Source organism: Taurulus bubalis (assembly GCF_910589615.1).
Source record: "Taurulus bubalis genome assembly, chromosome: 9".
NCBI lineage: Eukaryota > Metazoa > Chordata > Actinopteri > Perciformes > Cottidae > Taurulus > Taurulus bubalis.
Window position 1 is genome coordinate 11,864,695 of NC_136597.1, and position 13,794 is coordinate 11,878,488.

A 13,794-nucleotide genomic window follows, 5' to 3' on the forward strand; every position below is an offset into this window, starting at 1 on the left:
GGCAGGTTAACCCGGTTAAGACTGGCTTGAAATGGCCGAGCTTTGTTCAGCCGGTGCTAAGATATAACGCTGTACTTCATTATTAAGAGCGAATTGGTCAGAACTTGGCAAGACGGGGGGATCTGTCATACGTCCATGGAACAGACTGGTACAAAAACATCTACATCCGGGTTGACGGCACATGCGTGCTGTCCTTATTCCGGGATAACTTTGGTCCGTGCTAAGGGGAGAGCTGCTGAAAGCGGGCTGTGTTTCACTCGTACCAGGCGGTGAGGACACGACCGTGCGAGTCAGACGAGGAGCTTTGTGTTATGGCCCCCTCTACCGTGCGGTGTGCCTCTTTCACTCGTGCGTGTAAGTTGGACAGACGTCCAGGAGATGGCGCTCACACACAGAGGCACAAACAGTCGGACGACTTCTCGCTCTGGAAAACAAGGACGTGTGTTTTGTGTACATGCACAGCCCAGTGATCCCGTATAACGACACAATAACGACGATAGCGGTTTAAATCAACGTAAACAACCATTATACTCATAATAAAAGTCCAGTCCTACCATTAGCGAAGCACTAACCGAAGCTTTGTAGGTAAATATAACCCCCTTGTATAAATGTATACGTTTACTGTTGCATACCATGGATTGGTAATGACGTATTACACCATAATCATGTATTTGTTACTCAATTTGACCTGCTTGGGAAGGTTAACTGTTAATGAAGAACATGAAGTGGATAAACGGGACCTTAGGTAAGTGCATTCCTGTTTTTTCGCTATATAAAAACACTCACCGCCCCTCTCGACGACCGCGGTGAGCAAATGAAGCGCACGCGACAGTCTAGTCGGCCCCAAACGTGACGTATTTCCTGGAGAAAATGGTTTGTGGCAGTTTGTTGTGATCTCTGTACAGTAGTGAACCGTTATATTGTATTGGCACGCGGACCCCATCATTCTCCATTTTTTTTCCTCCCTCCGTGAATTTATTTTGTGTGTGAATTAACGCCAGCTTCACGTTGCGCGAGGCAGCAGAAACAAGTCATGTGAAACAACTGAACAAAGAAGAAGCACCGGCCACAATATAACAACCCTGGTGGAAGTTGGTGGAGGGGAACAAGCGAGACCGGAGAGTTGGACTGGGCACCTGGAGGAGGATGGGCGTGATCGGGTCGCATCTTTATTCATCTCCGGGACTAAGTAGAGGACACACCGCCTCAGGTTAGGTGTAAAGTTGGAAGTCGAACCTCAGGAGAAAGAAGAGTAGAAAGGAGAGAAGAAGAAGATAACAAAGAGAGAAGAAGAAGACGATAATGAGAAGGCAGGACGCTTCGTTTTCTTATTGGCATCTTAGTTTCTGTAAAAGCCACGAGTTAGATGTGTTGAAAGCAGGGCGGGGAGCAGAGTGGGTGTGAACAATGGGAGTATTTGCGGAAAGCATGACAGCTGGTTTTGCATAAAGTCTCTGCCCAGCGTTGCAAACAGCTCTCACCAGTCTTCCCAGTCAGGTAAACCCTTCCCCAGTGCGGGTAATCTCAATCCAATATAGGTGGATCTTTTTTTTATTGGAGGAGACATGACTTGACCGGCTGGTCCGCAGCAGCGCTTCCTCGCTGAAGTTTATTGTTGGTAAGATAGCGGCATGTTTGTTGTAACTCTATTTACTGTGCAGGTTTTCTGCAGCATGTCGCGTTTGATTCTGTTTATTCCGATTTTTGTTCCTCTCTCTCTCTCGCTCTCTCTCTCTCTCTCTTTCTCTCTCTCTCTCTCTTGCGCGTACATTTTTTACATCTTTTTTTCCTTTTTCCAATTAGTTTTACCTCTCAGGCGGGGCAGAGATTGTTTAGACCACTATTCATCCTCACATCAGATATTCATGTGTATTTTTAGAAAAGTAAAGTGTGCTCAGTTTGAACCAACAAGCTGGAAAACCTCAACTTTAAGGGATCTAACGCCTCCCATGTTGTCCTTTGATTATTATTGTTGTTGTTTTTTTACCTCAAGTGCAACTCCCAGTGGGATCTCAACAAGGGAGGAAGTCAAGGTCACTAGCTTTTGAGGCAAACAGCATTGCTCTAAGCATCCTCCTCAATTGGATCACACTACCTCATCGTATCACAGATTACCATATGAAACTAATATTTTATCCCTGTTTTTGTTGGCCCTAAATCTTGTCCAGGTCAGTTAATAGACCAAAGCTATTAAAAAAGGGTTGGTCCCATGTTTATGTTGCTGGAGGAAGTCGGACTGTGTGGTTCACATGCACACCTCTCCAGCTCTGATGATTCGTCGTCAGCGCTGGGTTTAACAATACTGGTAATCCTTCAATAGCAAACTCTCGGGAGCACACATTTTTATAAGAAGCATAAAACAGAAATCCAGTGGAGGAGAGAGATAAGTAAGAAGTCCCACTTTTCAACAATATAATATAACAATGTATATATAGAACTCATCTATAAAGTAGGGCAGAGTGTTGTGGATGAGAGGAAGTTTGACACAGGGAACAATGCCAAGATTCAGATAGCTGGATCTCTCTGTGGGACATTACTTACAGAATTGATTCTCGCTCCTGGACACATTGCTGCTGCCCTCGACAACATTTTTATCGGGCTTTTCCATCTCCGCCACTCGTAGGCAGTGGGAGCAAAGATGGATCAGGCTTTAGTGGCACTCAGTCACGGGTTCTCGCTCACTTCAAAGTGTGTCTCTGACGATTGCCGCACAGCTCACTTCTAGCTGTACGCTGCTTACCTGACAGAGCACAACATGCCTGTGCAATCCCTCTGGTTTTCCAATTGCACCCTGACTTGGAGCAATTTTCCCTCACAGGAGAAGATGCTTGGCTGTCAGTGGTCCTTCACAAATGCTGCAGTTCTCTCCTGGGCCTTGGTTTTCTGTGAGAGTGCAGCCCAGAGCACATGGTGGGTGTTGATTTGGCTGGTGGGCAGTCTGAAATGGAGTTAGAGTGCTGCATATGGTCTGTCACAGCTCAGAGTGCCTGCCATTGCCAAATAAAAACCGCCTGTTCACCTCCATCAAGAGTAGATGTGGGATTCTGTCACATAGTGTTTATTGCGTCTCTCCAGAGAGATCCTAATGGAGACAAAGTTAACTGAGTGCATATGCTACACATTTGCATTTTCATACATGTTCATATAACCCGTAGGCCTCTGCGGATGTTCACTAAGCAGTTTCTCTGGGGCAGTTAGGGGTCAAGTGTTTTCCTGATCATACAGATTTTCCAGATGGGTGAGAAAATGTAATTGGCAACTTTCCGCTAACCTAGTTCTCTGAACTTAATTTTTTTTCAAACCAGCCTTTTATAAGAGGTCGATCCAGAGCTGGGGTATACTTATAAAATGGAATATTAGAATGTGCTGGACTCGGTGCCATGATATTTATAGTGTGGTGACATTATCCGTTTGACTGGTGGTCAACATGAATAATCTGTGACATGTCAGTATCGGCCAACAATTAACCTTGTGTGTGTGTGTGTGTGTGTGTGTGTGTGTGTGTGTGTGTGTGTGCGTGTGCGTGTGTGTGTGGCTGGCTGTAGCTCACCATAGAGTTTAAACCATTGTATCATGTGGGCGTAACACAGCCTGAAAGATCAGCAAAGAAAAACCTCAGAAAAATATGAATACAGTATTACTGTGACCATATTGATATCATTGTAAATCAACCCCCCCCCCCAGACTTTCAAGATTTCTGCGCACTCAATTTTAAGCAGTCTGGCCCGTAACCTAAAAGCTATTGTTCCTGAAAGCCGCATGTCCGTAGAATATCCAGCCGGCCTCGACACTGTTGCCCAAGCGCTCAAATGATGATATCAAGACAATAAATAACACAGCTTTGCTGATCCATCACTCTCTGGTCAGCTTGTACTTCTTCACTGAGCAGCTACACCGGAATGGTTGGGGGGTGAAGGGCACACTCCTCAAACGCACCTCGGCTGTCGCTGCTTAAGCAGAGGCTGGGTGATAATTTAAGATGATGATGTAACGTCTTGTGTGTTGCACAATTGTGCTCGTCGAAATTAATAATGCACAATACTAACGAGAATTTCTCTGAAAATCTGATTAAATTTGATCAAATGAGAAAATACAAAGTAGCTGTTAAGTAATTAATTGCTCAAATGCTCATAATGAATTTTCTATAGGGAACATCTCAGCCAAATGTTTTGCTAGGAACTACCTGTTGGTGTTTCTGCTGCTGTTGTGAGTAATAGAGAAAGTGTTTTTTGAAAAACAGGTATCTTTGAGCAACTATTTCTCACCATCCTTATTGCCATGAGATACTGAACTATGTCTTGAGTTTTGTCAATAGCTTGAAACAGAAGGTGGGGAATTAATAATTCAAAGCTGTCGTGTTATTTCAGCAGACCACAGGTCACCTATCCACCCCATGCATTTCCACTGGCTCACTTACGCGTGGCGCTAATCTCGAATATCTTTTATTTTCGTTGTAGTTTAGATCCTAAGGTCTATAAGTTCTCCAATGGCTTGGAGGTTGAAGCTTCATCTCAGTTTCAGGCCTTTGATGTATATTGTAAGAGTAAGTAGACTCTTGTTAACTCCTCTCCAGGCTTTGTTTTGAGAGACCGTGTTTTGGGCGTTATTACGTGCTCGTTATTTTCTGCAATGCCGTGTGGGGGAGGGATGCCCCCTTCTCTCTCCTCCTCACTCTCTCCATCTATTCCTCCCTCTCCCAGCCCGCTCGGTGACAGCAGACCCCCTGCTCCTGTTTTTGTGACTCCAGCATAGCATCTAATGAGCTCAGAAGAATTGCACCACAGGAAGAGTGACAGCCCCTGGTCATGTTTCCACCACCTCTCCTGCTGCTCTCCAATCCACATACACTCCTAAATGTATCTGCACAGCCACAGTATATATTCAGATTCAGCGAGCTTCTCCTCTTTGAATAGTTTGGATGTGCGTAACTCCTTGCTGGTAAAAAAGTTCTGAAATGTTTCCCTGTTTTGAACAATGGATTTTAGAGAGAATTTAAGGCAAAACAACAGCTTACCTGCAAATCAATTTACCTCGCTTCTTTTCCAATTGCCCACTGCCAAGCTATTAGTGTTCTTTCAATTAGAATTAGTGGTTTTATTTTCCAAGTCCACAAGAACAAGCCATTATTTGACTGGACCCATATTAAGTGTGGAAAATCAATATGGATGCACTCACTGAAAGGAGTTTATTTTACATGATCCAAACCAAATCAGTAGAGTCACCCCTTTTTCCTAAGAGTATCCCAAGGCAACACAGTTTCTTAGTCTTTGTATGTATGTCTATATGTATAGGTGTATATGTTGTGTATATTTGTATATATGTACATGTATTGTATGTCTGTGGGTAACATGTAGTCATATCCCTGAAATGTTCCCCAGATTGACTGGACCCGTTGCTTCTGGTGCTGCCATGTGTTGTAACTGTTGTTAAATGCTGTCTAAATTGGGGTCAGGAGGGGAAGAGACTTGGTGACAAGGTGAACTGCCACCTTCTGCAATATAATCACTTAATTGGAATGCACTGTAAGAATACACAGCTTTTTTCTTTCACCTCCGATGCCTGAGGAGTCCAAACACGTCCAGGCACAGTCAGTGGAACAGTCTGTTCTACAGCAGGTTTGCCTTACCTTGCAGAAGGTAGGCTCCCGTTGTTTAAAAAATAAAAATCCATTAACAAGACTGAAAGTCTAATGCTCCGTAGCAGCCCCTTAAAGTCTGCATTGGTCATCAAACCCCACAACTTGAAACTGTTTGACACAATGAACACTGCACTGAGGGCTTTCTGCATCGAGGGAGTGGGGATACAAATGTTAAATTGTCCTCAGTGTGGCCATAGACAGAGGAAAGACCACATGGTAATTGGACTCAAGATGGTTTACATCCTTGGGAGCCTAAAACTGCTGAGCAAAGATCATCAAAATCTGAATTCATATATCCATATATCTTGTGAGCACAACAACAGTATGAGAATGGCTCCATCGAGTGCTCAAAATAAAGAGCTCATCCTTTAAGGAGCATGAATGTGATCAGCCACTTTTATTGCCCCTTCGTACTGACGTATTCAGACATCACTAGATATTCAAAAACCTACTCACTAGAGCAACCAGCAATCAGTCCCTATGCACGCCAGCTTTCCCCCATCGTTCTTCTCTTTGTACCTGCTAAAAAAGGTTTATATTGGAAATTCAGTTCCTTTTCGAATTTTTAAACCTTCCAGAAAATCCAGCGGAAAGTCAAAAGTGAACACAACAGACTTACATTTCCTCAATTCAAAAGGCTTAGACTGAACACTTAAAGTAGCTCCTATTTCTTTTCACATCAGTGTAACAGGGATTGACTCACCGACTGGCACTATGATGCCACATTGGTGGGCTCAGCAGTAGGACTGGACAGGCATGTAAACCTGCATCACCTCCCTCCTCTTCATCTTTCTTTTGAATGGGCCGATATACTGAGCGGATTCCCCCACCGTATCATCTTCCCTCTCACTCCGAGTCCGTTAACTTCCCACAAAGCTTTTCCTTTTTATGTGCGACTTACGGGCTTCTTTCCTGCGACAAATCAAAAGCCTGCAGAATGCCTCAACCTGAAAAATCTTCTTTCTTTCAACATGTGCTCAAATGATGGTCCTTTTTCTTCTTGCGCTTGTTATATTACTATTCAATTAAAATATGCTGTACAGTACCTTCTCATACATGATAAGGGATGGAATTAAAATCTTGGAATATTGGAACCTAAGAGCAGTGTCTGAGTGAGCGTTTAAATATCCTCCCTCAGATGCCTTGGCCTGGTCGCCACAACTAGCTGTGTACTGGTTTGCTTGCAGCTCGTCCCGTATTGCAGCAACACGACTACTGTATATCATTATCATACATTACCATTTCAAGTCTGAAAAAGTAAAAGAAAAAACCTTCTGTTTTCAGCTGTCTGTTTTGATCTGATGTTATTATTTTTTGCACATTTATGAAGACATGTTTTTTTTGTTTGACAATGGACCGGTGAGCTAAGCGAGATGCATGGTAAGGTCTGTGGGTGTGCTGGTTATTTTAGTTTCAGTTTTGGGAGCTTTCTAAATGGCATCAGCAGTAGGTAAATTAGGCCCAAGGGCGACCCAGTTCAGAAGGAAGGCCATGTTTGTGTTTAAAGCCGTCTCTGTCCTCTCATTTCTAGGACACTGTTCTACTTTGCTGCTGTAAGGTAGAGCAGCCCCATTCTGCCCGGGAAGCAGTGACAGACGGACGGGAAGGCTGCCCTGCGAAGTGTGCTCCTTTTCATGGATGCCAGGGTGGCCCTGCTGCACTTATGGACAGTCTTTGTCCTCCTGACGGCAGAACTGAAGTGGATTGATGCTGCAGAGGTCTACACCAACGCCTGGGCTGTCCAGATCAATGGGGGGCCAGATGAAGCGGACCGCATCGCCAAGGAACACGGTTTCATCAACCACGGAAATGTAAGTCCTTCTTAAACACAAGTGTGCGTGCGTGTGTGTGTGCGTGTGTGTGTGTGTGTGTGTGTGTGTGTGTGTGTGTGTGTGTGTGTGTGTGTGTGTGTGTGTGTGTGTGTGTGTGTGTGTGTGTTTATCTCTCGTACACAATAACTACATATGTCACTACATGTGAGACTATCCATACACAGCGATGGCCGGTGAACATCAGTGAATACAAAACTATTGCACATCAAAGCTGAGCATCAGAGAGCCAGACATGACCCCTCCAGGCAATCCTGTTTTTGCAGCAGATTGCAAAAGTATGGCCCTCTCCTCTTCTCGTCTTTTAAGTGGGGCATGCATGACTCCCAAACACACTGGCAGACAGTTGTGTTTACAGAGCAGTGTTAGGAATAGACAGGAATAACACGGCCATTATTGCAGGGTCTCAAGGAAGGTTGTTCTATTTAATTAGCATGTAGGTAGTTTAGTTTTTATTGCCACCTCCTCAGCTTCTGCGTTTGGTATTGCCAAAGTAATTTTAATTAAATTAGCTGTTGTGTCATAGAGTTAGCAGATAGGCGAAAGAGAAATAATTTGAAGCAGTAAAGAATAAGGGGGAGACGGTGGGGGGGAGACGATGGGGGGGAGTCGTCGTGACTTATTTTCTCAGCGGTGTGTTAAGTCACTTGAATATCAAAATGCTTCAAAGGCTAAGCTTTTCCATATTTGTGTTCAGCAGTTGACAGTGAGTCGTGATGTGGTCCCCTCTTCCCCTGTTGCTCCACTTGTGACTTTGTGACTTTACTTCATTTGCATGCGTCTTTGTGGAGCTGCCTGAGTGCTGCACACGCCAGTGAACAGCCTTCTGGATTACTTCTTAGGAGTATGCGTAGGAGGTTCTGCATGTCCTCCCACCCCTCTTAAATAAAGGGGATTTTCTAAAAGAATGCTTTTTTGAATTCTAGATGGATAATAAATCTATAGTATTAGTGAATTGGGTACAATTAAACGTTAAATAATCTGATCACAGAGCACACATACACGTACATATTCTAGACAACTGCCCAGGGACATGATGCTGTGGAGCAAAAAAAAAAGAGTCCTTCAATCTTTATGTGATTAAAACGTGAATGGCTTTCTTTCTCCAGTTTATCTGTCCTTCCATCATGTCATCCAAACCACAAAGACATCAGCCTCTATTCTGCTCCCTTAGACCACAACATTAAAGCGGAGATGTATAGTTTTAATTTGTGACGAGTAGAGCGAGAAGCAATCACAGGAGCAAGTCTACGACGGCCTGATGCCATATGGCAGCTTTCAATTTGAGTGCATCTGACATGAAGCTACTCTGGACCCTGAGCAAGAGTATTGCCTCAAAGTGGGGCCTAAAAAAAAAAATAAAGACTCACCTCATCCTCGCCAACCAACAGGTCCTTTCTGTGGTTCTCACCTCAGCCCACAAGATGTCTGTCTCCATTACAGATGTGGAAGAAACGCTATAGTGGAGCTTCTTTATGCACTTTTGATGTGAGAGGCAGACGTTACAACAGTGAATACAGATGTCTCTGCAAGTTTAGAGACGGTGACGACGGATAATAAGAAAAGAGAGAAGTAGAAAAGAGGGGAGAAAGATAATTGACAATTTCCCATTGGGAAAATAAGAATGGAGTATAGTATTAAGAACTAAGAAGCTTGACTGCAGGATGACTGGAAGGGTGAAATTTTGTATTATCCACCGTCTGAAATTAGATTTTGTGTAAGTACATCTTCAGTCATTGTTTCACAGAGGCACCCAAATAAGTTTTATTTTGGTCTCTATTCCCTAAGTGGTTGCTATGAGAAAGGATGATCTTCAGTTGTGCAGTGTGGGTTATGTGAGGTTGTGTATGGCTGGGGGCCTATAGGGGAAACAGCTTAGTCATTTTTACGTCATCCTTGGTTGTTCTACAGAGCCCTCGAAGAGATCAAGGAGGATGATGTAGCCTATAATCAGGAGGTAATGAGATTGTTATCACTAATGTGATTACGGGATCATCATGTAACTGATTGTTTGTTCCCTGCCGTGTTTAGAAATGCCTTATTGTCTTGGTGTGTCTTTAAGTATTTGCAGATTCACATATTATGCTTCAGCTTAATTTTATTTGATTGGGCGTGAGGGGAAAAGAGCGTGTGTGTGTTTTGTGAGTGCGTGTGTGCTGTGCGCACACATTTGTTCAATACCAGTGTTTAAGTGTAAATGCCATCCAGACATGCCCGTGTGCATCGGCATTCTACAAGTTACCACGTAGGGTTGTTATATCTGTTTCTCTATAATTTGTTCAATAGTATGTTGTTTTTTTTGTCTTTAATAATGATTTTGTGTCCGTGTGGGCGTTCCAGACCAGGGTTTAGAGCTAAATGTCACTTTGTGTTCTTGGTGAGCAGTCAGAGTCATTGTTTTTTTGAAGATGGGCAGGCTCTGTGGGCGTTGATAGACTGAATTACCCCGCTAGTAGACGTCTAATGGCAAATCCCTCTCGGTGTCTTTCTATCTCTCTCTCTCTCTCTCTACATTTTGCTCTCTTTCTATTTATAGCTAACGCACTCCATAATTTGGCTATAGTATAAATGTGACCTGAAATAAACAATGCACAAGTTATCTAACTTCCCACTGTCTACTCCATCGGCCATGGCCTTCTTCAAAAGCTGCAGGAAAACAGTCCGCTGCCTCGTGTGATGCCCGAGGCGACAGGTAGTCTCCAGCTGGTCGGCAAATGTGTTTGATTGCACCCTGTGTCGGCTGATTGTACTATAATATTCCTTCAAAATTCAATATTTCTGCTGCAATTTCTAGCTTTATTGCCACTGTTTCACAATTTCATAACAGCCCAGCCCAAAACGTACACAAACGCACACCGGCTATGTGCTCGGTAGAACGCAATGTGCTCCAAGGCCATCGTGCATCACTCTGCACATGATAGCCTGCCAATGTGTGATGCACCAGCCTACTTGTGCTCTCTCTCTCTCTCTCTCTCTCTCTCTCTCTCTCTCTCCCCCTCCCTCTCTCTGTTGAACGGATTCAAATGAGGTGTACTGGCATGAAATGTAACAAAGTAAATACATGAAATACCTCTCTCTCTCTCTCTCTCTCTTTCTCTCTCTTTCTCTCTCTCTCTCTCTCTCTCTCTCTGTCCCTGATCTACCTATCCGGCTGTGTGGGCTGGACTGATCACAATAGTTTGGATGGAGTTCATGTTTCATTGCTTAAGAAATGCCACTGATGCTTTTAGGAATGCATAAGTGCTCTGTGGGTAAGGAGAGTTTGATTATATAAGATGTGAGTTTTAAAGCGTGCTCCGTCAGGCTGATTGTATCAGTTACTTTTATCTTGTTTTCACTTGGGTTGTGTGCAATTGGGAGGCGTGTGTGTATGTACCAGTCCATTTGTTTAATGTTTTTGTTCTCATTTTAAGGTAAGAGTTTATTAAAAGGAACATCAAACGTATCTTCTTCTTACTCTCTGGTTCTCCATCAGTCCCTGTTGTTGTCTCTCCAGTGCGTATTTGTTCTGAGGTGTTCACATCCTCACACTTTGCCACTCTAGTTTTACTCCTGGACCCATACTTCACTGTTCTGCAGCAATGCCTGCACCTGCAGTATTTGCTGTCTTCTATTTCCCCCAGGACATTGAAGGGAAAATGAGGAGTGCCTCTCTGCATAAAAGCTCTGAAGTCTTGCCGTTGGCACTAACAAATCACAATGAAAGAGTCTCCAGAGGTGTTAATATATTATAATGGTACCTGGAAAATATCCTAAGAAAGTGTAAAATTATTATTTTTCTCTCTGTCACGCTAATGTCCCAAGTCATTTTCAGAATGAGCACATACAAATATGAAATATGACTCATTAATGCTTTATTTCATACATGGAGCTACAAATGTAAAATATGCACTGTTGTTCTTAGTGTGTTTACATTTTCATCTTGTTGGGTAACATATTGTGAGTGACATCTTATCAACTCAAAATATTAATATTCATACAAATTGATTAATTTGTCATTTCCCAAATTAATTTCTACTCCTGCAGCGCCATTTCCTCCAGAACATCATTAAGCTGCATCCATAGCCCCACGAAGATGAGGATCCCTCATATCCAGACTTCAAATGTCATTTCTCATCAATACTAAATCATTTAATATATACTAATCCAATGTGTTATTCCATCTGACTAACTAACATAAACCAGTTGTGTGGCTGCTTCGATCACCCTTCAAATCACTCTCTATCAAGATAAATAATGATTATGATGATTTTAATCATTAGTTTTAACATGCAGACATTAACATAAAAATGATACTTCTCTGGAGTAGTGTGTGCGGAGTAACATGGGTTAACATGGCTGCCGTACTCTAAAGCATTTGTGACCTCCTGCCCACGGGCACACCAATCTGCAGCCTGTTAAGGCATTAGATTGTCATGGAGAAAATTATATATATATATTTTATTTGCAGTAGATTTACTCTTATTTCGTGAGAGGGGTTGGGAGAGGGGGGTCATTCTTTTGTTGGCATAACACACACATAGTTCTCAAGCCCACTTGGCATTTGAAAAGATTGTCCTCTTCCTTGGTTATGTAATGTGAATAAGACTGTAATGGTGGAAGCCTCCTTCATGCTTGTCTTGTGGTTTTTATCCTCTCTTATGAGGTATTTAATACCTACATCATTCTTCCGCCACCACAATATCCTATAAAATCCAGTGGGAAATGTTGCTTAGCGATCTTCTCCTTTGGTTTTGTGTCTGCCAATTTTCAGTCTTCCTAGCCTGCCTTCTTTCATCCTCTAGCTTTCACTTTATTTCAGTGTTTACTGATCTGAGGGAAGTGTGCCTCCTTGTCCCAGAGCTGTCTCTCATTTAAATGCACCACTTCATTAAATGGAGCCTGCAGCCACAGACCTTTTATCTTTCCAAAAATGTCTCAGAGAAATAGGTTGGTGCTATGCCAGAGAGCCACAGAAGCCATTGGTCAAAAGGTGCTCAAAACTATGTTTTATACGTGAAAATCATGTTAACTAAGTTTGTAACACATTTTCAGTCAGGTTTTGGACAGAAAGAGAAGGAAGGTTCGAAAGAGGGATGTTATTTTCGTGGTTAGGGTGGTGGGATGACTCGAGGACCAGACGGAAAAGACCAAGTGGATAAAGTCTACCAGACTGCTCTCTGTTCCTCTGAGATAGGGAGCCAGCCATGCGTGTGCATTGTCTGCCTCATTTCAGGTCTCTTTCCTTCAAGGAGGCTTTTTAAGACTACTCACATCCATAATCTGCCCATTATTGATTGAGGATGGCTTTGAGTAAATTGAAGATGGAACGTTTCTTTTGTAAGACATTTACTTCTGTTGACATGGAGGAATGTAGCAATGTTATAATTCAGCCTTGGCTTCAGCTACCACTGCCACCAGTTTGTGCTCTTCTTCAGCGACTACACTTCCCTTCCACAGCTGTTCTCTGTGGCAAGCTGGGTTTCGTAGCACGGTACAGTGGAGACTAAACGTGCCACGCCCTAGCATTAAAAACACTTGGCCAAACACTATTTTATATATCAATACGGGAATGTGATACATTTATATTTCTATTGATCCACATTGTCCAAGAGTTCTAAACTTATTTTTTCATGATCTTGTGAGTCATGGAAAGGATCCTGCATTTCAAGCCATGAAAGTGGTTATTTTATTACATTAGATAGTACAGGTTACCATGATATCAGTCCTTGGTAGTCCTTTGCAGTGGAGAGAGTGAGTGTGTGTGTGTGTGTGTGTGTGTGTGTGTGTGTGTGTGTGTGTGTGTGTGTGTGTGTGTGTGTGTGTGTGTGTGTGTGTGCGCGTGTGCGTGCGTGCGTGCATGTGTGTGTGTGTGTGTGTGTGTGCATATCTTGTATTATTCCAAAGAAATCCTTGGTTGGGGCATTGCAAATGTTACCGTCAGAGTGTTTGCCTGCACTGTCCTTGCAGCATTCAGGTGTGTACTGCAGAACAGTTTGTGTAACAGTCCATGACAGCACGATCAGTTTAAAAGTCGGCTGCATAATGTGCAGTCAGATGCGTTTTGCTGAAGTGGCTCAGGCTTGTGAAGTCCATCAGGACAGACGAATGTCTGCAGACATTTGCAATATCACTGTGAAAGCTCCGCCTCTGAATTACTCTGTCGTCGTGTTTATTGCATCGATGCATCAATTATAAATGATGGCAATTTAAAACATTGATCTCCGAAAAAAAATAATAAAATACCTTTGAAAACCGACTCATCAAATTGAAATGAAACGACTCGTTCCATTGCCAGGATTAAAAAACAGAAACTGCCGCTATCCACCCTGAGCAGTAGCTTCTGCT

At 43.0% G+C, this 13,794-nt stretch overlaps 1 protein-coding gene across 1 annotated transcript in view; it reads left to right on the forward strand.

Moving 5' to 3' along the window:
• Positions 1-7,232: 7,232 nt before the first annotated feature.
• furinb (furin (paired basic amino acid cleaving enzyme) b) overlaps positions 7,233-13,794 on the forward strand; it is a 60,527-nt gene continuing 53,965 nt past the window's right edge. Inside the window, exon 1 of the mRNA XM_079224299.1 lies at positions 7,233-7,449. Within this exon, the coding sequence (XP_079080425.1) occupies positions 7,273-7,449 (177 nt within the window). The 5' untranslated portion in view covers positions 7,233-7,272. The remainder of the gene's footprint in view (positions 7,450-13,794) is intronic.